This window comes from Moschus berezovskii, chromosome 2 (assembly GCF_049115385.1).
Source record: "Moschus berezovskii isolate FMDL1 chromosome 2, NW_MosBer_1.0, whole genome shotgun sequence".
NCBI lineage: Eukaryota > Metazoa > Chordata > Mammalia > Artiodactyla > Moschidae > Moschus > Moschus berezovskii.
The window spans coordinates 57,192,089-57,219,469 of NC_142461.1; the positions used below are offsets into that span (position 1 = coordinate 57,192,089).

General features: G+C 42.2%; 2 protein-coding genes across 9 annotated transcripts in view; one reads left to right on the forward strand and one right to left on the reverse strand.

The window, feature by feature from the left end:
* Positions 1-16,045, forward strand: part of STAT1 (signal transducer and activator of transcription 1) — a 41,019-nt gene extending 24,974 nt beyond the window's left edge. For 4 of the 5 annotated variants that reach the window (XM_055397787.2, XM_055397790.2, XM_055397789.2 and 1 more), the window contains 11 exons: positions 144-185; positions 1,445-1,528; positions 2,155-2,253; positions 3,321-3,456; positions 4,861-4,910; positions 5,612-5,706; positions 6,784-6,929; positions 8,435-8,620; positions 9,854-9,929; positions 10,803-10,902; positions 15,017-16,045. In XM_055397787.2, coding sequence (XP_055253762.1) covers positions 144-185; positions 1,445-1,528; positions 2,155-2,253; positions 3,321-3,456; positions 4,861-4,910; positions 5,612-5,706; positions 6,784-6,929; positions 8,435-8,620; positions 9,854-9,929; positions 10,803-10,902; positions 15,017-15,031 — 1,029 coding nt within the window. In that variant the 3' untranslated portion in view covers positions 15,032-16,045. Of the gene's footprint in view, positions 1-143; positions 186-1,444; positions 1,529-2,154; positions 2,254-3,320; positions 3,457-4,860; positions 4,911-5,611; positions 5,707-6,783; positions 6,930-8,434; positions 8,621-9,853; positions 10,226-10,802; positions 10,903-15,016 lie in introns of those variants that run through there. The other variant, XM_088828758.1, reaches the window with a different exon arrangement.
* A 4,866-nt stretch (positions 16,046-20,911) lies between these two features.
* Positions 20,912-27,381, reverse strand: part of GLS (glutaminase) — an 85,292-nt gene continuing 78,822 nt past the window's right edge. For all 4 annotated transcript variants that reach the window (XM_055398844.2, XM_088828773.1, XM_088828779.1 and 1 more), the window contains 4 exons: positions 24,847-24,908; positions 24,172-24,248; positions 24,020-24,083; positions 20,912-21,332 (listed from right to left, as the gene is read on the reverse strand). In XM_055398844.2, the coding sequence (XP_055254819.2) occupies positions 21,176-21,332; positions 24,020-24,083; positions 24,172-24,248; positions 24,847-24,908 (360 nt within the window). In that variant the 3' untranslated portion in view covers positions 20,912-21,175. The remainder of the gene's footprint in view (positions 21,333-24,019; positions 24,084-24,171; positions 24,249-24,846; positions 24,909-27,381) is intronic.

Below are 27,381 nucleotides of genomic sequence, written 5' to 3' on the forward strand. Positions count from 1 at the left end.
ACTTCACCTCCTGTTCTGCATCCTGAAAATATTTTCACTTCCTTCATTCTAAGTCCTCACTTTGTGTTGATTTGTAGACGGAAGTAGGAACTTTGAGAATTAGTATATAGCTATTTACTAAGATTTTTTTTTTTTTTTTGTAGCAACTGAAAGAACAAAAAAATGCTGGTGCCAGAACTAATGAGGTAAGTCTTTCCCTGTCATGACTGTCTCTTAACTAGCAGCTCTGTCCAGTGAGCTTGGCTTCATGGCCCTGGTGGTCCTGGGTGGCCAGGGACACCTCATAGAGGGGTGAGCAGTGGGAAGACCAGCAGGCAAGAGCAGCAGACAAGCTCTGGGACATGGTGTGTGTGTGAGAACAGTAGAACCACTCTGCTTGTGCTTTCTGGTTGTCAAGGGATTTTGCACATGAATTTTCTGGACCCTCACCAACAGCCTAGCAGAATAGGTACAGTGGGCTACTACGTTACTCACTTTGGTGAGGAAATTGGACCACAGGAAGTTTGCAAGAGGTAGCTAAGCATGCACGGGGATTAATTATCAGAGCTAGATTCAGAGGCCAGCTTCATGACTGCCCTGCCAAAAACTACGTGTGCCCTGTCCAGTGCCATTATTCTTCTGTCAGTCCCCTCGTCACAGCTTGTCCTTGAAGAGCTATGTTTGGGATTCGTTCAGATATGAACCATGGGCAGAGGACAGAACGGCTGGAGTGGCTTTGGTTTGGTCGGCGTTTGTTCTTTGTGCCTGCCTAGCTCTTTGTCCTTCCCTCCCACAACCAGCAGGGGGTGTGTGGAGCTGCGGGACTGGTGCCTGCCTGGGCCTAACCAGCCCTCATTTTTGGATCTTGACTCTCAGTGACCAAGTAGGGACTTAATCTCCTCTCCCAGGAGCAGGAGTGGAGTCACACCTCTCCGGTTCTAAGGTTGTGGTAAGGCTCACACTAGATAATGTGTATGAAGGCACTTGGAACACGGTGACCTTTCTACCCAAGCCCACCAAGGCACTTTATAACCTGCCAGTCTGATGCAGATCCGCTCTCCTGGTAGCTAATCACACTTGGAACAGGTGTGCACTGTCCACCCCTTGTCAGCCTGAGGTGTGCAGCCCAGGCCAGGCAGGCCCGTGTTGGGCAGAGGGGACTGAGGGCCGGAAAGCCTTAGGTTGTGAATAAAACTCATTAGAAGTTACTGTTTCCATATAGACATTTTTTCCCTTTGATCCATAACCCTTGCCAGAATATTAGAAATCTGGTCTTTGAGAGAACACTGAGCTACTCGGGTTAATTAAATCTGGGATAGATTATTAAAAGCTAGAATCTTCTAAATTGTGCCTGATTGGGTTCATGCTTTCTGGAGCTTGTTAAGATGCTTAGTAGTTTCTTGCTAATTGCAGGATCAATGAATGAATCACTGTATTCGTTTTTTTTCCCGTTTCCTTTTTCAAGGGTCCTCTCATCGTCACTGAAGAGCTTCACTCCCTTAGTTTTGAAACCCAGCTGTGCCAACCTGGTTTGGTCATTGACCTCGAGGTAAGACTTACATGTTCCAGGTATGGGAAACTTTCTTTTTACTTTAAACTGATACATGTATTTTTATTTTAGACATACCTAATTGCTAAGAAAAAGATTGTTGTTTTCAGCCAGTACTATCTCAATGCTAATTTAATGGTTCAGTCTGCTAGAGAACTAAGTTAACCTTTGTCTGAAGTGAAATTTGCTCAGTCGTGTCAGAATCTTTGTGACCCCATGGACTATACAGTCCGTGGAATTCTCCAGACCAGAAAACTGGAGTGGATAGCCTTTCCCTTCTCCAGGGGATCTTCCCAACCTAGGGATCGAACCCAGGTCTCCCACATTGCAGGTGGATTCTTTACCAGCTGAGCCACAGGGGAAGCTCCAATAAGCCAAATGTTCCAGTTGAGGTGTCCTGTGTTAATTTTTTATACGAAGTTTTGACATTTATTTCTTAATTGAAAATATATGTCAAAGATAATTTCAACTAAAAACCAAAGACTGTACCTTTACATTCTTAATTTTCAAGAATAAAATACATGCAAATGTACATGGGGTTCCTTGTTTAGCTGTGAGGCTGCATAGTGGTCTGCAGGTACTGTTTCTGGGATTCCGAGGATTTCAAGGTCTTTCTCATCTTGTAGACGACCTCTCTACCTGTCGTGGTGATCTCCAATGTCAGCCAGCTCCCAAGTGGCTGGGCCTCTATCCTGTGGTACAACATGCTGGTGGCAGAACCCCGGGTAAGGAAAACACATCTACTTTCATACCTGAGTTTAAAGACCCCCCCTGCTCTAGTTCTGCATATTTGAAAGAGCCTGTACGGGCTAGATGTTGAGGGAAAAGTGGCACAACTCAACTCATTGCTAAGGAGCTGAGTAATTCTGGAATAGCGAAGCATTCCGGAAGCATGTGTATGTACTAGAAATTAAAAATTATGATTTTCCTTCTATGTGAATAAGCTTGGGCAACAGATGATTTTGTGTTATGCTTTTTTAAAAATGTATACACTTGCTAAACAAGCAGGCTCTGTTCTTAAGAGTGTGAATACTCATGGCCGATTAGTTACAATCGATTCCAGTTATTCACTGTACTTAGGTTCTTTGAAGTCACTGTGAACACTGATTTAGCGGATGCTGAATCACTGTGCCTAAGGGAAGTATGGGTTCCCGCCAGCCTCTGGCAAAACCCTCGTATCTGCAGATCAGTACTTTACCTTGTTTTGTTTAAAGATCCCTTATCTAACATACTTGTTGATTCATTAACATCGAACTCATGGCAAACAGCTTTATAACTCAGTCTGAACAAAACTTATATATCGTGTGCATTTGCTCCTTAAGGCATTTAGGAACACTAGACAGCACTTCAGCTCTCCTTTGAGGGGCATTTTAAAAATGAAATCACCAGCAAAAAAGCCTATAGAAATGTAAAGACCACAGCATTAAACAGACCTCAAAGAAGACACTTGGGTGTAGTGTGAGAGCTGAAACAGGAAGGCAGAGCATAGCTTTGTTTGACTTTAACCGGAAACATAGATGTTTGGCGACTCAGAGTTTTCACGGCTCTATGCCTGGGTATGTCCACAAATGAGTGCCAAAGTGCCACGAGTATTGATTCGGGAGTTAAATTTTAGTGAGTGAATGCACAGATAATGAGTCTGAAAATAGTGAGGACTATTTATCTTCTTCTGCTGTGAAAATATGTGTGTCATGGACTGGAACTGAACTTGGGCACAGATCCATGTTTCCATGCTGAGCTTGTGGCTGGTGACTCATCAGTGGCTTTTCGCTTCTCGGTGTTTTCTCTCCAGAATCTGTCCTTCTTCCTGAATCCACCTTGTGCACGATGGTCTCAGCTTTCAGAGGTGCTGAGTTGGCAGTTTTCTTCTGTCACCAAAAGAGGTCTCAATGTGGACCAGCTGAACATGCTGGGGGAGAAACTTCTTGGTATGAGCATATTCACTTTTTATGTAACTAACAATCGAAATTCATAAAAAATATCTTGACTTCTCCTTTCCCCCTTTTGCTCTTCATTTTATTCAAGGTAGGAGAGTGTTAGGAATCTATTGGCTTTTCCAATTGCCATTTATGATAGCTAAGTGTGAGTGATACCTCACTTTAGAAGGAGATGCCGACTTCATAGAAGATTTAAATGAATCATTTTCCCATGATCTCATATTAACATTTCTGAGCAAGGCTCCTAAGGGAAAGATTTCTGAACTATGTAAAATATATTAGTTGTAGCTAAAATAAATTCTTGGAGAAAGGTGAAGTCTGAGAAAGATGAAGTCTGATTAACCTTGGGGAGAAAAAAGTAAGCCCCCAACATTGTAAGAATCAGGCCACCCACCCCACAGCACACACCCAGGTCTTTTATGTCAGGCCCAAATGGGAGGAGACGCTGTCCACACCAGGGGACACCTATGATCAGCACCATCTGATAGGCAGGGTCCAGGCCAAGATAGAGAATTCCCTTTCAGTAGCTAATGTCATGGATTTATTAGTCTTCTACACTAACCAAATCTAAGACCCACCAGTCTCAAGGTCAGATCTTCAATGAATGGGAACATCTGAACTATTTTTTTTTAAATCCACAGATGGCTTTTTTTCCAGATTTGCTTTCTGTACAGCAGAGCTGCGTGGCCTGCAGGCATCAGTAGACTTTTTCTAACCTGGATAGCTCTCAGCAATGCCCTCTCTTGGCCATGTAGCTGTCACAATGGGGGTCTTGCACAGTTTAGTAAAAAGCAAGGAGTCACCTAATTCCATTCCCTTGTTTGCTGAGAGTTAGGACAGATACCCTTCCTTCCTGTAATGGCTTATCTGCAGTTCTCTGTGAAGAGTGGTGTCAGTCACACCACTTCTCATCGCTCAGCCACTTTGGTTTGTGTAGATGATGACCCCTAGGCTTCCTTCCCCTTTCATTTCTCTCACTTGCCTTTTGATTTGCCTCCCCCTGAGCCTGTGTCCTATTTGGAGGAGGGCTGAGGGAGATACCTAACTAATATCTAAAATAAGCTTATAAAGTTATGCCAGTTAAATCAGTCACCTGCAAGTGATTCTTGGTCTTAGTTTGCACTTGAAAAAAACTCTGCAGGGTCACTGGGAGAGGAGCCTAGTAAGGAAGGAGAGGGAGGAATGGCAAGTGACATTGCATAAGGAGGGACCACCCTAGGCTTCTCCAGAAAGCACAGGCAGTTAGTATTAGTGATCTGAGACTACTGGCCGTGTACATACACCCTTCCTTGGTTGAGTGTTGGCTCTTTGAGAGCAAATACAAGAGCCATCAGCCCAGCCAAAGCTTCAGAATTGATTTCCAGTTCCTAAAAAACCTTGTTTTTATTTGTTTAGGCCCCAACGCCGGTCCCGATGGTCTGATTCCATGGACAAGGTTCTGTAAGGTGGGTGCTGTCTTGGATTTACACTGTGAGTGCTTTCTGCTTTCTGTAGGGTTCTTGGATTTCTCAACACGGTGCTGGCTGCGCCTTGCTTGCTTTGGCAGGTTCCTCTAGCCCACGGAACCCCTAGGACAAGTTGTTTACTTTCCTTCAGCGCGAAGGTTAGGCCCCAAGTGTGAGTCTGACAGGAAGCACCTGTCTGTGTGATAACATTCTCTCACATCCGAAATGAGTCCTGTTTGCTCACACTGGGCCCTGGCTTGGCAGCATTTTAGCCCCGTCCATGAGTAACGTGTGCTCTGTGCCTGCGTGGACAGCTATGGGCCAGATGACCGCCCCCAAGCCTACTCAAGCAGGGGCCCAGTTCAGGGGAGTGGTAATCAGACCCCGCTAGGGTCACCAAACAGTGCTGACAAGCTCGAGCTACTGGAGTTCAGCAGTGGGAAGCCACTGTGATCACCCAGAGGTCATGCCCTGGCTGGGTCACTAATGTTTGGAGAGGGAAGCAGAGTCTGGCTCAGGAAGTGGAGAGCTGGGTGTCTGAAAGCCGATAAGAAGGGGAGGGTCAGCTCTGTAGGAGACAATGCTAGCTTTGGCAGCTGGGCAATCTTTGCAAACTAAAACCCAAGGGTAGGAGGAGACAGGAGAAGTCAGAGTTTGGGATTTCTTGGTTTTTGTAATGTGTGCATCTATTTACTTGGCAGGAAAATATAAATGATAAAAATTTTCCGTTCTGGCTTTGGATCGAAAGCATCCTTGAACTCATTAAAAAACACCTGCTTGCTCTCTGGAATGATGGGTAAGGGCCACAGATAGATCTATTTTTGAAGTATATGTTGAGCACAGACTCAGTTACTGCAAGGCTGGGATAGTCCTGACCAAGACAGACTTCATTATTTGGCGAGACTTGTGAGCATCCCACTGAAACAGATTACAGGCTGTCCATTCAGGGATTCATGATAGTATGCCCTCATAAGATTAAACTTATACTTCCATAGTAAATGTATATGCATTTTTAATTAATTAATTTTTTATTGAAGGATAATTGCTTTACAGAATTCTGTTTTCTGTCAAATCTCAACATGAATCAGCCATGGGTACACACATATCCCCATTTTCAAAGCTGAGTTTAAAAACCCTGAGTGCTATGCATGCATTCATTCTACAAAAATCTCTTGAGCATCTTCTTTATTGCCTCCCAGTAAGGAAGAAAAAGCTGTTTTTAACACAGTAAGTTCAAAGTGTTAGTTGCTCAGTTGTGTCTGACTCTTTACGACTCCGTAGACTGTAGCCCACCAGACTCCTCTGTCCATGGTGTTTCCCAGGCAAGAATACTGGAGTGGATTCTTATTCCCTTCTCCAGGGGGTCTTTTTGACCCAGGGATCGAACCTGAGTCTTCTCCATTGCAGGCAGTTCTTTACCAACTGAGCCACCAGGGAAGCCCAACTCAGTAAATTGTTTATAATTTATTCCCAGGGTCAGTTGAGATTTCAGCAAAGACTTTAACTTGGTCAGAAGTTAAGAATATGAAAATGGATTGTCTGAGCCTTCCTCTTCACTGTAAAAGATAAATAAATTCAGACATTTTCAATCACCAAGTGAAAATGAAAGGCTTATTAATTCAGAAAGTATTTATTGATCATCTATTGGCACCAGGTTAATGAACTTTTGAGGGAATTAAGCATACATACGTATGACTGAAATGATTCCTGAAGTGTCAGTGAAATAGATTTTAAAGCATCTAAAAGAGTCAGTACATTTTTATCCTGTGTTCTTGTGTCACGTTGTAGTCATCTTGGTTGGTAAATGAGCAGGAAAATTATGGAGTCATGACCGAACCTCAGAGTGCCTCCATTGATCCCTTTCTGCATCCAGGTGTATCGTGGGCTTTATTAGCAAGGAGCGAGAGCGAGCCCTGCTGAAGGACCAACAGCCCGGGACGTTCCTGCTGCGCTTCAGCGAGAGCTGCCGGGAAGGGGCGATCACGTTCACGTGGGTGGAGCGGCCCCAGAATGGAGGCGGTAAGCCAGGGTTCCTGCACACACCCCCATTCGACCCGTGGCTGCAAGCCCTTCCTCTTCACTGCAGATCAGCTCGTACAAATAATGAGCTTGTGACATAAAATTGCAGCTCCTGTACCCCACGCCAGTTGAGCTTCCCTGATAGGATTTATTGCATACCCAAGAGTGTGTGGGACTCTTTGATGGAACCTGTTGTGCACATAATGGTTGTTTGAAAGACAAGGTCGCATTCTTTCCTCTTGTTCAGCTTTGGTACCTGCAGGTGAAGAATGCGAGTCACCGTGACTGGCAGCTAGTTGTTGGGCGGAAACCCCTCATGCGCAGGCATAAGCTTCCAGACCCACTGAGGGGCATCGCATGTGGATGTGCTAGGGTGAGGGCTGGTTGGCTGAGGGGGTCCCAGGACTGGTTCTCCACCCTGCCTTCAGACAGAGCAGTGCTCGTTTATCTGGGCTATATCTTGTATCTTGGTTTTCTATCTGGTGCAGTACATCCGTGGCAAAACAGTTTCGAAAACCTAAGTATACGAAACAGGTTTCTGGGGAATAAGAAACACGTTTCGGTGGAGATGAAAAAAGGTTAAAGACAAACTGGTGACTTTTCACTGCTACTTAGAGTTTTCTCGGTTTGAAGGATTGGAGGGAAAACTGATCTGTTCAGTGACTCTGCTTTCACTTAGAAGACACGATAAGATGGGATGCTTTTCTAGTTCTATGTATTTTTTTCTTCTGGTGTAAAACAAGAGAGCTGGGATTAGAGCCCAGGGAGGGAGGACAGTAGTGGCAGAGCCTGCCTTTTCTGCTTCTCCCCTGGTGGTTCTTTCTGGAACTTGCGGACAGATGGAGCTAGCAAAGCAGGCAAAGGTGTACACCACTGGCAACTGGGCAGTCTTAGCAGGGCAGTACCAGCTTTGGTCTGAAGTTCAGGCGCAGAGTCCCTAGAGCACCTGACCTCTGGAATATGAGCCCCAAAGTAAGATTCTGAATCAGTTAGGAAGCAGGAATTCAGTGAAGCCTGGAACTAAGACTAGGAGCAAATTAAAGTTTGGGTGATTTTGCATTCAGAATTACAGAAAAAGAGAGCAAATAGGCTCCATTTTTGGTTTGTTTAAAAAGTTTTCCTTGTATTGTCATCGTTTATTTTCAGTTTTCAATATGAAGTGCGCCTTTCTGTTAACCTAATCTATGGCTTGAGCCAAGAAGACCCAAGTAGTAATTAGTTATTTTATAGGTGTCTAATAAGATTTTTTTGACTAGACTTACAAATCTAAGTAAATAATGACAAATGCAATGTTATTGAGAGTGATGATGGCCTTTGTTTTTCCTGTCTTAATGAAAGGATAATTATTTAGAAATGAATCAGTTACACGTGCTGTGATGAAACTCCTAGATTACGTTTAGTTCTTACCAGGTTCTGTTAAATCCATAAACTCTGCAATGTTTTGTTTCTTTCCTCTGTTGTTCTGGGCTATTCCATGCGACTCACTTTGCTTTTCTTCCTTTTAGAACCTTACTTCCATGCGGTTGAACCCTACACAAAGAAAGAACTTTCTGCTGTTACTTTTCCTGACATTATTCGCAATTATAAAGTCATGGCCGCTGAAAATATTCCAGAGAATCCCCTGAAGTTTCTGTATCCAAATATTGATAAAGACCATGCCTTTGGAAAATACTACTCCAGGCCAAAGGAAGGTAAGTGGGGAGAGTGCACAGGAGTTGCCTGCTGAGTCATAGCACAGCCTAGTTTTTGCCATGATTACATTCTCCCGTCATCTTGTCCAGAGGTTTGCAGATAGGCTTTAATCCTACTCCTCCACACTGCCCTTGCCTTCTTGTAAGTACAGGGCACCGGCATAAACTCTACCAGCCCACCCCTTCCTTTTGAGTTGGTAAAAGTAGGCCTTCAAACCATAGAACAGTTGACACATAATACATTGTTTGACCTGATACAGAGAGGTGGGAAGGAGCAAATGATTTTTGATTTTAGGGGTGTTGGAAAAGTCCATTTCTGGTCTTCTGTGTTTGTTACATTTTTTACTTTTTCTGAGTAGAAGGGATAAAAGGACCTTTGATGGTCATCTGATTTATGTCAGCCCATGCCTGAAATTGAGGAAGCGGAGGCCCGGGTGAAGAGAAGTGGTCCCTGCATGGTGACCCAGTAAATTACTAGGTCTCCTCCTCACTGAGAGCAGGTCTAGGCTTAGCACACAGATCTTCCACTGCTCAGTCTTCCCTCAACTGTAGGGAAAGTTAGACTCACCTGCTTTAGAACATGCCAACAGAGTTCATGGTTTTTCAGGATCAGTTATTTCAGTATTAACACAGTTACTTGGGGAGAAGATGCCCCCAGCTCACTTTGACTGATGTGTCTATGACGCCAGCCAGGCCAGGACCATAAACCAGATCCAGCTTCTGTAGGACTTCAGGCCTTGGAAAGAAAAGCCTCTCCCATCTTGTCTATGTTCAGCACAGAAGAAAGTACCTCCCCTTTTCTTCTTGTTGTTTCTGCATCCATACCACAATTTCAGGTGACCCAGGCAGGGAATCTTACCTGACCGCCAAGGAAAACAAATCCAGTCTTGATCAAAGAAAAAGTTGATTGTTCTTTTTTTAAAATTTATTTTTGGCTATGCTGGGTCTTTGCTGCTGCTCAGGCTTTTCTCCAGTTGCAAGCCTGGTCTTCTCATTGTGGTGGCTTCTCTTTTTGCATAGCGTGGACTCTAGGGTGCATGGGCTCAGTAGTTGCAGCTCCCAGGCTCTAGAGCACAGGCTTATTAGTTGTGGCGCATGGGCTTAGTTGCTCCTTACCATGTGGGATCTTCCTGGTTCAGGGATCTTTACCAGGGAGCCAGCAGGGGCACCCCAGTTGATTGTTCTTGTGTGATATCTGCTAACGGAAAGTGTCCACCATGTGTTTGCTTCTAGCCCCAGAGCCTATGGAACTTGATGGCCCTAAAGGAACAGGATACATCAAGACTGAATTGATTTCTGTGTCTGAAGTGTAAGTGAACACAGAAGAGTGACATGTTTAAAATCCTCAAACAAGCCCCCTGTCCTGGCTGGGGCCTGTTGAAGATGCTTGTTCTTTGCTTTTTGATTGTAATTGCTGCTGTCATCATCACAGTTGGACTTGTTGGAGAGATCCTAATTAGAGATCCTTGTGTCATTCCCTGTCAGCATTTCACTGCCTTTATTAAAAAAACAAAACAAAACCCAAAACAAAATTGTATTTAAGGTATATAAGTTCTCCCCACACTGATATTTTGAAAGAGTGTAAATAAAATTAACAAAAATTGATGAGAGTGGGAAAGCAGTTCTTTTTAATGTAGAAAAGGCCAAAGTAATGATTGAGATACTTTTTTTTTTGTCCACTTGCTTTTATTTTGTTGTTTCATTTTGTAAAAGGTAGAAAAAATTTTGGAAAAGTCATTGTCAGTTATTTGGCCTGCAGCACTGTCTTGGGGTGAATGGATGTAGCCTTCATGTAAAAACCCTCTGGAGCAGCTTTATCTGCATACAAACCTCAAGGTAGGGATGAGGGACTCCCCAGACATTTCCTCTGGCGCTTCTTGGGCCAGGGTAGGCGACTCGCTGCACATGCTCGCACCCAGGTTTACCCAGGCAGAAGCGGTACAGGGCCCAGACTGGCTATTTCTCGCTCACATATCCAGAGTCCAACGTGCTTCATGAGGGGCCGGGCTGGGGACATGAACCTCTTTTTCAAATGTATCTTACAAGTGCACACATTTCTCTTGAAATAAAAGACTATAAAGCAATGATTCAGTCACAGGCCAGAGATGAAATGGCCAAGTTGGTAGCACTGCTTTCACAATTTAGATGTCAACATTTCCTGTTTCTTTCTCCCCCATTTTAGTCACCCTTCTCGACTTCAGACCACAGACAACCTTCTTCCCATGTCTCCTGAGGAGTTTGACGAGGTGTCTCGGATTGTGGGCTCTGTAGAATTCGACATGGTGAGTACCACGACGCAGGGACGTTCTCAGTGTTGGCTCTCCAAGGCCAGGAAGGCGCTTGGCCAACCCTGGGCCTGTCTGTGAGCTCCCGGAAGGGGCCCAGAAGGATGTTTTCTAGATAAGCTGTGACAACTTGGAGCCTGCTGTGTTTAAACAAGCTACATTGTCACCAAGATCTTTATTTCTGGCTTTCTGCACCTTCCCCAAAATAATATTTCAAACATTTAAAAATTCACCCTCTGCTCTTTAAAGTTATCCGTATAGAAATCTCATATATAAAGGAACTAAGATTTTCCTGATAAGAAAATATTTTCCTTTGGCCTGTTGTTTCAGCCCTGTGTCTGAATGAAGAGGTGTTATTTTTAGGAAGGGAGGAGACTGATGCTTGGTAATTGCAATCTTTGTAGAGACTTGGCGAGCCACAACGAAACACTTTCACCTGCTTTATGTTTGAGAGCTAACTTGTGCCGCTTACACGTGGAGCTGTGAAGGGCAAGAGAAAAAGTTCAAGGAATGAAATACAGTCATGAATACTGTAAACGAAATACTATCATGAGTGTCAGTATAAGGATAGGAACCAGGCTGTCCACCAAAAGAGTGATTCTTTCTTTGGGAGAATGTTTTTCAGAGTGTCAAAGAGTATTGTCTGCCTGAAATCTTTCCTCTTAAAAATTTTATTTTTTTTTGGCTGGATGTTTTCTGATGCTGTTTAATTTTAAGGTCTTTTCCACATGAAGCTATTCCAGTTCATTTTTTAAAATTTTCTTAATTTTTTTAAAAAAAACCTCTCTGAGTCATCCCCAGTCTGTCTTTATCGCTGTGTGCCCGGGCCAGGGGTGGGGGGGTTGGGGGGGGTGAGGAGGAGGGTGGTCCTGGCACAGACTGCATTAAGCCGGGGAGGGAGCAGATGCCGGTTGAGAGGGTGCCATCTTCCAGCGTTCAGGGTCACACATCCTTGAGTTCAGGGAATGCATTTGTGTGTTATCAGTAGTATCTGTTTAGACTCAAGTTTCTGGCATGTAACCTTATCCTTTTCCCTCACCTGCAGAAGTGCGGGCTAAAATCTTCAGAGACTGTGCTTTCTTACACCCTCCTGATTGTTGGGGCTGGAAAAAAAATTACTTGGAAAAATGCTTAGGTAGTGTAATAGCAAAATAGTTCTATTGGCAAGTGAAAAACGAAATTTTGACATGTATAAGGTTGCATTCTCTGTTGGAATGTAGCTCCCTACTCTGCTCTGAAGTGCTCTGTGAGCCCAGCACAAAACTTATATAACTAAAGCCCTGTTTAGAAATTGTAAGACCAATGGACAGAACCCAACAACCGTGTGTTTATTTATTGTTCCCTAGCAGGCTTTCACTTTCCACTTGCACACATTGGAGAAGGAAATGGCAACCCACTCCAGTGTTCTTGCCTGGAGAATCCCATGGACAGGGGAGCCTGGTGGGCTTCCGTCCATGGGGTCACACAGAGTCGGACACGACTGAAGTGACTTAGCAGCAGCAGCAGCAGCAGCAGGTTGCATCATCATGGTCATCATCACTATTAATAGGTGACACTTGTTAAGCTCTTACTGTGTACTGGGCATGCTACTGGTAGTAACAGTCCTCACACTGATCTGAGTTAGATGTTATTATTTTTCCCATTTTACAGATGTAGACAAAAAAATCTCTCCAAAACTAACAGATTTGCCTAAGATCAGGTAGTCAGTAAATGAGGGAATGAATATTTGAATCCCCCTGGGGTGCCTCTGGACTGCATGGTCTTGTCTACTCTCCTGAGACCCCCCCCCCCTCCAACCTAGAAAGCTCATCTCTGATTCATTTAAAACCTGCACCCCAGGGAAGCTGTTTGCACTTGACACTGAGTGTGTGCTGCTCTGGTTTATTAAGATGAAGGCAGCGTAACCTTTGGGGGAGAGGCTTGTGTTTGTTATTTGGAAATCTGAGCTCCACCTCTGTCACACCATTATCCCCTGTGACCTTGAGAAAATAAGATGGATTAGTCCCCTCCATCTGTGCATGCAGCATGACTGCTTTCTCTGTGCTTCTCTGTGTCCTGGGAATAATAACAGTGGGAGCTATTTACTCTAAATAAATACTAGGAAATGGTTTTATGGCTCTGGATCCCCTCTCCCCCTTCCCAGGAGCCATCCATTCTATTCCAGGTGATTTTATTCATTTCGTTTGTAGAATAAAATCTATTTTTGCACATACGCACACATAGAAATCTCCGGATTAAACCCATGGAAGATTTAAGAGCTAAAACAGGCTCTAATATGGGCACAGCACTGGTGAGACAAAATAAAAGTTGGATTCTGTCTCCGAATTGGCTGGACTCCACCTTGTCTGTCCCAAATTGTCCTCCGCCTTGGCCTGATTTCCTTCTAGCGTCCAGTCTTGGAGTTAGGGCGTATGCTCTGAAATAGACCTTTCATGGAGCTGGCTGGTGTTTGGGTGTGTCTGGGGGTTGTCTCTCTGGAGCAGCAGGCACTGCAGCTGACGCCTGGTGCCGCCCTAGAGCCGGAGGACTGCAGCCTCCTGAGACAGAGCACCAGTGTTCTCTGCAGTCTGACTGCAGTATTTGTTTAGTCTGGCTTTTTGAAAAGGAAAAGTAAACTTTTTCCTCCAGGACTACATGAGAATCAGGCTCCTCTCCTGGAGGCCTTTGGGCAATGCTAATATTAGTAGGAACATTTATTAATTGTTATTTTCCATCAACTAGAGACCTGGGTTCGATCCCTGGGTTGGGAAGATCCCCTGGAGGAGGACATGGCAACCCACTCCAGTATTCTTGCCTGGAGAGTCCCCATGGACAGAGGAACCTGGTGGGCTACAGCTCATGGGAATACAAAGTCAGACATGACTGAGCAACTAAGCACACAGCACATACTAAGTACTCTACATATGCTGTATAATTTAACCCTTTCATCAACAAGTCTGTTAGGGACTGTTTGTCTTCTTTGAATAGATGAGGAGCTTGGGATTTAGAGGTTAAGGAACATGGCTTGATCACACAGCTGGTAAGACACAGTAACAGGATTTGAATCCATGCTCACTTGCTTTCTTTGTCTCTCCAAAGACCACCATCTTTACATATTTTTACTCTCAGCCAGACTGAAACATAGGAGCAATACCTTCACTGTGCTTTTCAATCCAAAATATTTCTTTGGAACCCACTGTGTACCACCCACTATTGAGTACTTGGGATTAAAAAAAAGCAAAACAGGACTCAGTTTTCAAGAGGCATGTAGTCTAGAGCCGTGTTGCTGTTGGTGTTTTGGGGGGCGGTGAATGATTCCCTGGGTGGGGCTGTCCTGTGCATTGCAGAATGGATAGCAGCATCCGTGGCCCCTCCTCACTAGATGCCAGTAGCCCACACCCCCACACCCAGTCCTGCCAATCCAGAATGTCTCCAGGTGTTGCCGGAGGACAGAATCACCCCTGGCTGAGAGCACCTGGAGTAAGGGGCAGACCCAGCACAGACGTGAGGGGGATGTTTGTTTCCGGCTGGGTCCTGTGGGTGAGCAATTCTGCGTCTACGAACGGCCTTACTGGAGGCAGCTGGGCCAGAGGCACAGCTGGGGGAGGAGTTCCTGAGCAATTCTGGGTCTACGAACGGCCTTACTGGAGGCAGCTGGGCCAGAGGCACGGCTGGGGGAGGAGTTCCTAAGCCTGCTTGTCTAGCCAGTACCTGAAACGCCTTCATCTATTATTCCTACTGAGTGGCCTTTTAGGAAAATTTGTCATTTTCCCCAGGTCCGTCTCTGCCTCTGGTGTGCAGCTTAGCACTGCCTCACCCTTGTTTTGCATGAGCAAATTTGCCACATTGCTCAGTCCCCAGACTTGCCCAACAGCAGAAAGCTTTATACAGCCTGGATGAATTGACAGAATTAAGCCGGTAGGCTGCAGAGTAATAATCCATCAGCTTAGGTGATATAAAAGGTCTCGATTAGGCTAGGAAAATGGATAGCACATGCTGGAGGCCCTCTAATCCCATGGTGGATTTTTGCTGGGGGATGTCTTTCTACTGTAGGACACACAAGGAATGTTAGCTATGAGTCTGCGTTTTACAGGACCAGTGTAGTAATGTCACTGCATTTTCTCTCTTACAGATGAATGCGGTCTAGAGCATGAATTTTTCTCATCTTCTCTGGAGACATTTTTCCTTCCCACCCGTGATTCCCTTCTGCTACTGTGTTCCTTCACATCCTGTGTTTCTAGGGAAACTAAAGAAAGGCCAACAAATTTGCTTCAACCTGTTGATAGCAAGTGGATTTTTCCCTAATTCAGAAACATCTGTTACTCTGAAGGGCTTCATGCATCTTATTGAAGGTAAAAGTGAAAGGCCTTCTCCACATAGAGGGTTTTACAGATGAAAAACATCCTGGTACACCAAAATCACCAGGACTAGAGTGAGTCCTTTAGGAGAGGTGAGACATTTAGTAGCATGTAGCAGATGCTGTGCATAGTCAGGACCCGATTGATACAGGTGGTTGGATAGATCACATGGTTATTCTTATTTGTTCTCTCTGCTTTAAATATAGCCTCAAGTTTGTCAGTGGCTTGCCTGTGAAATAGTGCAAAGCTGTCGTGTATCTGGGCAGAGGATAAAAGATATATATATTTTCCACACTGGCCATTGAAAACTAGAGAGATTCTCTTCGGAGAGTTAGCTTTTTTTATGGCTTTATGATGCTGGCTAATATCAATAGAGGGAAGTACTTTCCAAATTTATGAGTAGTATCTTCCATTTTAGCTTTAATACCAAAGTTGAATATATTCTGCCTTCATCATGAAATTGAAATTGGTAAATGAAACTGTTTTCACATTTCTATCAAGGGAGCCAAACTATTAACAGCTTTCTTAAGGCAAGTCCTATTATTTTTTTAAAAAGTTGGAATTAATTGTAGATGTGAACAAACTCAGAAATTTAATGCATGTTTCTTAAGTGGGTTCACTTGTCTTGTTTAGTCAAAATTTTCAAATCAAGAAGAAAAAATAGTAACTGACAAATCATTAAGTGGAGACTATGAGAATCCAATAATTTGAAAACTCATCCTGTGTAACTGCATTGAGAATTGCGTATTTTTCACTGGCAAATGTGTTTCTCTCACAAATACATTACAAATGGTTCCACTCTCTCTCTTGTGCTTTTTCTAGACCTGTTTTGGACTGGATGATGTTTTGTGTTGTGTTACTTACCTTGCCCCTTCCCTAGCACTGACACACACAGAAGTGGTTTAGGGAGTGGGCTTGATAGAGGTCTCCTAGATAACTTTCACAAACAGCTGTCTGCAGCTGAATCATATTTTTCTGCTATCACCACCACAATCATATTTTTATGTAAATACTGTATTTTTCTGGTGGGGATAAAGTTTTCTTGAGGTCTATTTTAAAGTTAAAGCTAAAGTATGTGTATTACATTAAATATAATATGCACTTAGTACTTTCCTTGGTATTAAACACAAATTAAAACCTCCTCTCAGTTTTTACATAAGATGATTGACATGAACCTGATTGAGTTTGCGTTGACTTTTTAAATTAAAATGATAAAGGAACAAAGAAGACGGCAGTTTAAAAAGGTGTTTCTAATTCCTGATATTTAGCTATTTGTTATATTTTTGCCCTCTAAAAATGCTTTGGCATAGTTTCATTTTCCTGCACGTCCAGAGATTTTGTTTACTTTTTTAAAGCATTAAAGTTATAAAGTTAGTCTGTTATAAATAATATTTGGTGTAAAGATTTTAAAAGTTCCTGGCATTGTGTGTAGGTTTGATGTTTTTCTCATCTTTTATGTTTAAACATAAAAATGTCACTCCTTATTTTTAAGTAAGATCAATATCGTTTTCCTACGTGTTGCCCTCTCTTACCCTGATTAAGGTAGGTTAGTGGAGGAAATAAGCATAATGAGTACCATAAACAAACAAATGAAAATCCTTTGGTCTTGGTGACCACCACAACTGCCTCCAAGTGCAGAAATAATTTGGTATTTATTTTAAAATGATTTTCAATACTGCTATAATGTAAGTTTTTAATTTTAAAATACATGTACAATGTGACTATTGTCTCCATAGCAGCATCTAAAATCTACACCTCCTTGATGAGGTGAGATATTACTTCCTGAGGTTACTGCACCCACACAAAAAGCTGCCATTTTTTTTTATCCAAAGATGCTCTAAGCCAGAAAACTGTGACCCTCTCAAAGTAAAAGGCATTGAGTGCTGGGGGAAAAAAAATAGTATAATAGAAGAATCACTAGGTAGATGTAAACTGGCAGGTTAGATTCATCTGTTGCTTGAGCTATCAGGGAATGGTGGTATAGCTTGAATTCTGGCCTCAAAGCAAATATGACTATTCTCATCTCCCTGTCTGCAGTACTTACATCTAGGAAATATCAAGTTTTTTCATAACAAACATCAAGAGTGTATTTCTGCAGGGAATGAAGTATAACAGATAATGCCCTGCCTAGCTGGTTATGTTTGTATTTCTGTGTATTTGATCATTATAAGAAGTCACTGAGTAGACACTGGTAAAGGGATGTTTATTTAAGAGTATTTCTGGTATGGTATTTTATAAGCATAGAACCTTTATGTACCACTTAGGATTTCTCCCTTTTCAGGAAAGTGTTTTCTGAAGTGGCAGTAAATAGCATTAAATGATGGAAGTCTATTTGTTGTCTGTAACCTGAAATGGAAAATTAAGTCTTAATTGAACAAACCACTCCTTTCACATCTGACTATCCCAAGAAAAAAAATAGAAATGGTTTTGAAAACTCTGGTACTTTTGGATGCTGTGCCCAGAGTAAGGGGTGTTTAGTTGAGTGGCTTCTATTTAGTAAGATTCATTTATTAGTTCACCAGATATATGTTGAGCACCTGCCACGAGCTAGGCACTATTCTAGATGTTTGGGAAACTAAATTGGCAAAGTAAAACAGACAAAGATCTCTGGTTTTGTGGAACTTAAGATGGTCTGAGATACTGGATCGTATGTCTAGTACAAACATCTTACCTATTAAAACTTAAGAAAGCTTTTGTGAAGCAAACATAGCCAAAAGCTATGAATAATTTAAAGGTTATACAAAAATATACATGATTTCAAAGTAATGGCATTCATCTAAGAAAGGGTGAGAGTAGAGATTTTGGATGTCTCTTCCAGTTATAAAATGTCAGTAATATAGACAAACTGTTTGACTGCTATAGCAAAGCAGATTACTTTGTGACAAACAACTTTGTTGAAAATGGACAGCCATGGCATTTGTGGTGTTTATGTACCTTCTCTGTGGTTAGAAGACCACATGCTAACCCTGAACCAGGGGTTTCTGGCTCTTGAGTGAATGCCATTCCATACACGCATGGACCAGGTCGGGGCTGCCACTACCAGCTGGTCCTGCTTAGACCCCAGTGTAGCAGCACTGAGTTCAGTTCCCCAAATAGACGTCAAGACATTTGTGAAAATACCCTCTCTTTTCATTAAAAGAGGTTCAAACCCTCCTAGTGAAAGATTTCAATGTAGCACATATTTACTGAGCACCTCCTGTGAAAGGATAGTGTTAGCTTCTAAGAGGACTGGAAACATGCCTGTGTGTCTTCTCACCTTCAGGGATGAACTGCTTACAGAATTTTCATCCTAATCGTTGCAGTAACCCTACTGCAGTAGTTTCTGCAGTAACTACTACTGGCTTAGTACCTGGGTCCATAGGAAGCATGAAAAATGCCTAGACATAGTTGCTATGTTCAGTGGAGTTCCCAACCCAGTGATGTAAGAGAAAACCTTTTTTTAAAAGAATTATTTTTGGTTTTTTGATTCATGTGTTTATTAAGCTGTAAAAAGCAACACTACCTGATTTCAATTAAAATAAATATTTTCCAATTTCAGAATACTTACAACTTACAGTTTTAAGATTAGATTCACTTTGGGAGATTCTGGAAGCAAATACATTCATAGCTGTACAATCCCCAGAAAGAATCTAAATCCAGCATCAGGTCATTCAGTTCCTGCCAAGCAGATAACAGCATCAAATGATTGATAGCTGATCCAGTTCTGCAGCTGAAGGGCAGGATGGGCAGCAGTGGGGTACAGCACATTACACTCAGAGATGAGATCATTAGGATGGAGACCAGCAAAAACAACAGTGTATACAAAGCTTTAAAGAAACACCATCATATAGAGGTCTGTGGAACCGAAAAAGAACATATGATCCTAAAGCCAGAATAAAAAGATCTTTGGAGCATACTGATGGCAGCAGTTAACAGCACAGTTAAAAGCATTTAAGTCAAACGTGTTCATTACTATTACCAGCCAATAGCAAATAGCCAGAGCAAGACCCAGCCTACAGTCCTAAATAACGTCATGGGTAAATAAGGGCACATTTAACTAAACCACAAAGATTGCACAGAATAGTTTTGATCTGAGAAAAGATGAAAACACTTTGTTCCCAAGTAACAGAACAAAAATTCTCAAAATCATTGGCAGTCTTCAAGTCATGTAACTGACCTATCTTAATGTTTCATTTAAATCACACAGAGCAGGCTGCTGTTGGAGCAATTATTTCAAATCATTTCAATTTACAGAGTGTCTACCTCATGATATCTTTGGGAATAATGCTGTTCCTCTGCAGCATTTTACAAATACTACTTGTCTACATGTCTGATAGATCCATGGGGCAGGAACCCCCACCCACCATACTCCACACAGAAGCGCAAACGAGAATGGCTTCGTGCCTGATGCAGCTCCGTTAAGGAACACCCGCCATGTTCCACCTACCGAGGTGCTGCCTAGGCAATAAGGGACAATGGCAAAGTTATTGATTTAGACTGGGAGCAGTAATTGAAACACTTGGAGGCCGCTGGAGTGGGATAGGATCGACTGGGCATGATAAATCCTGGAAGCAGCAGTGTGTGCTGACAGAAAGGAGAAGAAAAAGGAATTTGTTATATTAACATAACAGCCAGCATTCATATAGCTGAGGATTCTGCTCATTTCACTAAACACAGCTTCAGAGAAGTCCATTTGTGTGTGTGTGTTTAATTTCAGAAATCCTCATTAACATACCCTTTTATACCTCTGAGGTATGACGGGATAATGCATATGTGCAGTTCCTCCTCAAGACAAATGATGGATTTTGATTTAAAATGAAATAGCCTTTTCTCATTATTCAAGTCCACCAAAAATATACAGTAGAAAATCAGGAGAAAATGGGAACGATCTAGTGATCCCCTAAACAGAATAGATACCTTGATGCAGACTTTTAATGACAGGTTTTAAAACAAATGTTATTTGTAGCAGTTCCCATAACAACTTTGGTAGCTTAGAGCGTGCCTGAATTTATCCTGAAAGCTGAAAAATATCTTCTTCAAGAGCTGCAGGAGCACATCCCTTCCTTTTATTGGCTGACGAATTGGACTAATTTGTATTTAGCTTAGTAATCTGTCTCTGGTTCATCTCCTTTAGACAAATGGCATAGCTACAGCTTGGATGCCAGATACAGGAGGCATTTTCTGTTTTATTGTGGAAAACATGAAAACTGCATAGTATGCCAGCACCCAGTTTCCCAGCTAAAGGAAAGAGGCAAAGAGCTAAATGTCTGGGGGAAAGAAGCTGGTCTAAGGGGATATAGAAAGAGGTCTTTCCAAAATATTTTAACTACATTCACACATGTGTTTTGGTCACCAAACATACCTTAAACAGATTCCCTGATAAAGTCTAATCAGAATTGGTCTATCCTACTAACAGTTGTTAACTATTATAATTTTTAGAGTCACATCATGAAGCTAGGGTGATGGGAGACACTTTAAACACATTAACCATAAGTGCATATAGTTGTTTACTCAAACTAAATCTGTATTTGAAGTCATGAAAATTACACTGTCTTGCCTAAAGGTAGCCTTGACTCATTTGGACAGACTGTACAATAGAGTTTAATTTATAAATGCATATCAGCAGATCATCACCATAAACTGTAAAATTCACAAAATACACAAAAATCATGAAGACCACACAGTAAAACTAGCATTGGTAAATGTATCTTTTACATCAAATTATACAATGCACGAGGTAAATATTGCTCACATTATGGAGGGAGATTGTTTTATTTCTATTTTTTCCCAAAGAGATCAGATTTGTCCTGTGTGCACAATGAAGAAACTCCAGTAACACTGAAATGACCAATGTTGTAAAATATACATCACTACCAGATAGGAATACACACGTTCTTCATAATCATTTTCCACAATTACATAGGTAAGTGATTTAAATCTTGGGCTTAAGACTATTATAACAGTCCATCGAGATTCTTATGGACCGTTTGATTCTCCTTTCCGTTGTCGGAATCTCCTTGAGGCGTGTACTGGACTTGGTATTCCTGCAGGATTTTAAATACGTCGTGGTGCCCAAAGTGCAGCGCTTCGTCCATGGGAGTGTTATTCCACCTAAACAAGTAGCACAGCACAGACAAGGTCATTAGGGAATTTCTATACGAAGATGATAATCTTAGAATTTAAATGCAGGTTAAAGGGCCATTCAAATTTAGCTATTTACATAGTATTACAAGTAATATTGAAAAAAATACAGAGAGAGATTTATAATCCAAAAAGTGACCTCAGAGCAAGTTGGGATATGGGGAGGAGAGAAAACCATCTTCTGCAAAAGGGTCTTGTTCATACTAAGTGCTTATGGAGGGGAAATTCTAGTGTTGACAAGTCGGAGAGATTCCTCTACTATTCCTGAACTTTACCTTCATAAAAAGCCTAAGGGATCACTCTTTAAATACAATGTTCAAAGAAAACTCAGCTGTGTAACATTCATCATCCTAGCCTTTGGTAGAAAATTTGTGTTCCTGTCAATGTAAAATCACAGTGAATCTCCAAAGTCTGGAAATAACCATGGTCTTATGAAAGCTTAAATATTGGAGGAGCAAGGCTGGCCTCAGAGGAACTGACATTTTCATTATCTCTGGTAAGGATGGGACTTTAGGGACTCAACTGGACCCATTCCACAACCAGAAGTGCTACTCTTTCCATAGGAAGTGTGCTTCTGGGCTGTGCTCTTTAGAGTCCTACAGATGAAGATGACTGAAGATGAGAAAGGAACAGCTGCCAGCAGTGGTTCATCAGCTAGCCTTTTGGAAGAGGAGTCAACACTGCATAACTGTGACAACCCAAGTAAATGACAGAGCATGATAATTACCTCCCTAGTTCCTCACAAACTATTAAGCTTCTCTTCCATCCCCTCCCTGCTATTATGTCACTGAACTTCTCCGTGGATGGTAGGCTCTCTGATTCTTTTTTCACATGCCACTCTCACAAGCTTCTGCTTTTCCTTCTTTCTTTGTTCTTAACCTTTTACCTTCTCAGTGGGGTCCCAATGTGGAACTAAAAGTTTTTTAAGTAATCTCATTTAAAAATATTTTTGAATAGTTTGGTAGCCTGTTCTTAATTTTTAAAATCAGGTAAGTAACCTTTTATATGTAAGTAACATTTAACACAAATGTGCTTCTCAAAAAACTGCCTATTGACTTCTACGTCAGCCTTCATAGGGAGTCAGTGACCTGAAACAGGGAGATGGGGTAACTTTTCAATCATCTACAGCATATAATTACCTGTCTTTCTGGGAAAAAGCTGTTACCTTTTTTTTAAATGACTCTTGTTTTCCATGAAGTAATGCAAAATATCAACTCTATACACTAAATTTGCTCAAGCCTGTTTTACCAATTTGAGGTGATACTGATTCTATGAAATAGAGAAACAAAGATGTGTTCATCTAGCTTACATTATCAAAACGCTGAATAACCAGTTACCACGTTAGTTACTAAGCTAACTTTTGCCTCTCAGATGGGTACTTCTATTTCCACATTCCTAGAGGCTGATTTAGGGCAAAAACCAAAACAAAACATTTTGATTCTTCAACATGCAAAGCATAGTAAATATTTCCAGCCTGTGTTAAACAGTGTTTGACTTGGGATTATAAATACTGGAGGCAAGGAGAAAACATGCTCTTCAGTTCCCTGCTCTGAAGAAGGAAGCTGGTGTGGACATGACATTTGGGGATAAACGGGAGAACTGTCTCCTGAACATGAGGTTTTAGAATATTACCAATAAAGATCATGATTTTAGGTAATCAGAGTATTACCACACTTAACAAATTGCTAACAGTTCTCAGACACTGATGTCATAACTTTCCTGCATTTCCTGCTAGCTGAACTAATAAAACCCAAACCACTGATTTGAAAAATAGTAAAACCTTACTGAGACAGAAAGATCTAACAGCTAGAAAATAATCAACTTGCTCCACAAAGTTACTTCATATAGTCCTCAAAGATCCACTCCAGACTCCTAATCACTCCTCTCCCACCAAATATTTTTTCCATTCTTCTAAGCCTTTATTCTCCTTACTCACTGACTCACCCAGTTATGTAACTCGTTATATAACATGCCAGTGTATTAGTGCAGGATTTACTTCAAGCATGTGTATATACCTAAGCTGCATTCTTAACCCTCTCGTGACCGTCCACCTTGTGAACAGGATTTATTGCAGATGAATGTCACGTTACCATGTGGACCAGGAGGAAGAGGAGAGGAGCAGAACATATCCCAGGCTGACCTCTCCACTCTAGATAGACTGCCCCTCTCTTGCTTCTGTGCCCTCAGATCTCATCTCTTCCCCAAAGCACTGGTTAAAATCCAACTTCCATGTAGCTTTCTAAAACTGACTCCAACCAAAACCAGGAATTTCAACGAACTCCAATAGAGTTCTGGAACAGTAATCTCCTTACACATTTTAATATACCCCTGCAAATGTTCGTCTTGTCTGCCTGGGGTAGTCAAAAGCCCCAGGAGGACAAAATTCCTATTTTATCTTAACAAACACCAAGACTTGCACTGACAGACTAACCAAGATAATTCTAAGAGAACTCCCTTAGGTAAACAAGAGGATCTAGGAGAAAGAATGATCTGCTGAATAGAAACAAGGTTTTGTTTGTTGCCTTTATAAGGCTTCAAAGCAAGTTCATCTCCAACATATACAATGTGGATTTAAATACACCCATCATTTAACTATTATAGCCCTGTAAGATAAAAAGCCTGGCCTGCCAATGTTAGAAAGTAACATGCGGGCTCACCTGTCCTTGGGGAAAGGATTTACTTTGCAGGCTTCCAGCAGAAATTTAACAACTTCAACATGACCTACAGCCAAAGTAGAACAAGCAGGTTTTAGTGTTAAGCAGAAATTAAGTTTCAAAAACCAAAAATAAACAAGTGGTTCATACATTACCCTCTGCAGCAGCTACATGGAGTGCCGTTCTAGAATCGTAGTCTCGCTGTTCCATGTCCATGGCTGACAAAGCAAACCTGAAAATGTAAGCACAGCTGTTCGTTATATTAATTCACCTCTGTAACATTTCCTCCATCGGTTCAACCGAAGGTCCTGTGAGAAAGGTGTCATCCTTCACTAGGCTCACTAACAGAGACCCTGTTCAACTAGTACATGATGCCTTAGGTAAATGCCACTTCACCGCTCTTTAGCTTTTGCTCTTTTTGGGTAAGAGGAAACATTCACCATCTCAAGTTTACAGTCCTCTGTGACCTTTCCAGCCTGGGGATCTGCAGATCATCAAGTGTTCCTATTTGCCCACCTCCCTCACCTCCAAAGATGGAGAGCGGTGGGCAGATGGGGATTGAGAAGGCATTGTCCAATTCCAGTAAAACACTTCATACCAATCGTTGAGATCAGTTGAAGAGTTACCACTTGGGAAAACAGAGGACTGGGCTTTTCTAGGAAGTAGAAAAATAAAGCTACACCAAGACTAAGGCACTGGAAGGGGAAACTTAATATAACTTTGTTTGGATTATTTTTATTAGAGGGAAATGTAAGTGAAACTTCACTTAGCTTTAAAATGGCCCTCTCCCCAGAAACATCTGTAAAGCATATGCTACCCTGTTAACATACCTTCGAAGTGCAGACACATCTCCAGTATATGCAGCAAACAAAAGGTTTATCACTGACTTTACCTGTGAAGAAAAGAGAAGTTCAGGCATCCAGAGGAAAATCAATACGTAGAACGCACAACTGTCACCAGTAAATGATCTCCACGTGCTTTGAATACTTCAGTGGGGTCACACACACAAATTTATCACAATACTGGTGTAAGCAAAAAGGAGGCACATGTGTGTTATTTTTCTTTTTTCATAGAGGATCATGAGGGGAAATCCAACATTAAAGATACATGAGGGAAAGAATGGAATGCTATCATTGGCACAGAAGAATGGAAACTTCTGACCTGGAAAACACACAGTTGGGACGACAGAAAACTGGAACCTTTTTCATTTAGCATGTCTCAGTGCTGGGAGCTGACTTGTATACTCATAAAATTCCTATCATGTCATTGTTAAAAACTAAGTCACGCTATATAAATGTCTTAATTCCTGCCAACAATCCCTGTCCTCACCAATCACTGGTTTCTTCGGAAATCTTCAGAGACAACATTTGGTATTAATCATCTCAAACTAAGAACAGGACTTCCCTGGAAAGGTAGTATTCAGTTCAATGCCCACGCAGTACAAATAGGGGCAGGGTGGCATTCCCAAAGCCTGTGACTCTGCCTCAGCCCAAAAGGTGGATAAATTCTCCAAATACTAAGTCACTGACATGGAGTGCTCCTAGACATCGAAGTGTATCTTCTTTTAATATTATCCACTTTCTTGTCATTAATTAAGGGAAAGGCTGTTGCTGCTGCTAAGTCGCTTCAATCGTGTCCGACTCTGTGCGACCCCATAGACGGCAGCCCACCAGGCTCCCCTGTCCCTGGGATTCTCCAGGCAAGAACACTGGAGTGGGTTGCCATTTCCTTCTCCAATGCATGAAAGTGAAAAGTGAAAGTGAAGTCGCTCAGTCGTGTCTGACTCTTCGCGACCCCATGGACTGCAGCCCACCAGGCTCCTCTGTCCATGGGATTTTCCAGGCAAAAGTACTGGAGGGGGGTGCCATTGCCTTTTCCGAAGGGAAAGGCTAGTTACCCTAAAAGGCCATTGGATTTTGGTCTCTTTCATAAAGTTATCCAACACTGTTTTTGAGAAACCTAACTACGGAGTGTACACTGTTTGTAAATAGTTCATAAATCCCCACTTTTGTCTTAAACTTTGCAACTTCAACATTCATAGAGATGATCCAACTGACACTGGACTCAATGGTAGAAAACAGTTGACCTGTTGGAATGGGAAGTAACCCAGCGATCCAATACCCTGGGAGCTGTTTTCTAGATTTTAACCTGGACAGGCCAGCTTTCCACTACAGCTTCCCTTTCCCACAACCTGTGAACTCTTAAACCGGAATGAACTATTGCAGGACTTCTCTAATTCAGCATTTTCAAAATGTTTTCTAGTAGAAACTAGTCCAAAGGTACCATGGGAAAAAAGGGTTCCATGGTTAGCTATTTTCTTAAAATACTAAATTCCTTCTTAGAGATTCATGTGCATATGTAAAGTTCTGCAGAACAGGAACTTAACACACCCCACCTGTAAATTTTACTAGCAGTTAAGGGTTTCCCTGGTGGCTCAGAGGTTAAAGCGTCTCCCTCCAATGCGGGAGACCCGGGTTTGATCCCTGGGTCGGGAAGATCTCCTGGAGAAGGAAACAGCAACCCACTCCAGTATTCTTGCCTGGAGAATCCCATGGACGGAGAAGCCTGGTAGGCTACAGTCCACGGGGTCGCAGAGTCGGACACGACTGAGCGACGGCACGGAACTGTTATTAAGATCACTTCAGAAAACCTTACTCTTAACTCTTTCCGTCTATTTGCTTCTCTTCCAGCTACTCTTTACTACTCCTACCCAGCTTGCACTATGTCAACCTACTAACCTCAAGTCCAGAACAGTTTTCAAATGCGTGTATGTGGGTGGGTGGGTGGGTGGGTGGGGGGGTGGAAAGAGGATAGGAGTTTAAAAGAATCATCCAGAATGTTTTAAAAGTCCATGTAAGCATGTCTCTTCCCATTGCAATCGTCCTATTTCCACACCTCAATTTGATATAATTTGAAAAAAGTTTCCAGGTGATTTTGATATGCACTCCTACAGGTTATGAACCACTGTTCCAAGTGCCCTTCTTTCTTAATTGGATCAATTTGTTATTCTCAATTCCCTCCTGCTCTTGAGCCCACAGAAAAACACGATGGACTATTACGAATGATTCTCCATCATTTCCAACCAGTCTTTCATCGCTGCTTGACCATTTTAATCCCCTTATTGGTTCCCTTTCATACTTTCTTCAGATCTTTAATACCAATGGTGACCCCGTAACAGCTGACCCTAACCACAACTTTATTAAGACGATAAATTGTTTTCACCTCTCCTTCCTCTGTTGTGCAAAATACTGGCTTAGAGTATCTATGCTCTCTTCTGTCCCTCCTTCACTGGTTCCCTTATCTTTGCCTTAATCAGATACGACCATCCTATTTTGAAAAACCAATACACAACCCCACTGTTACCT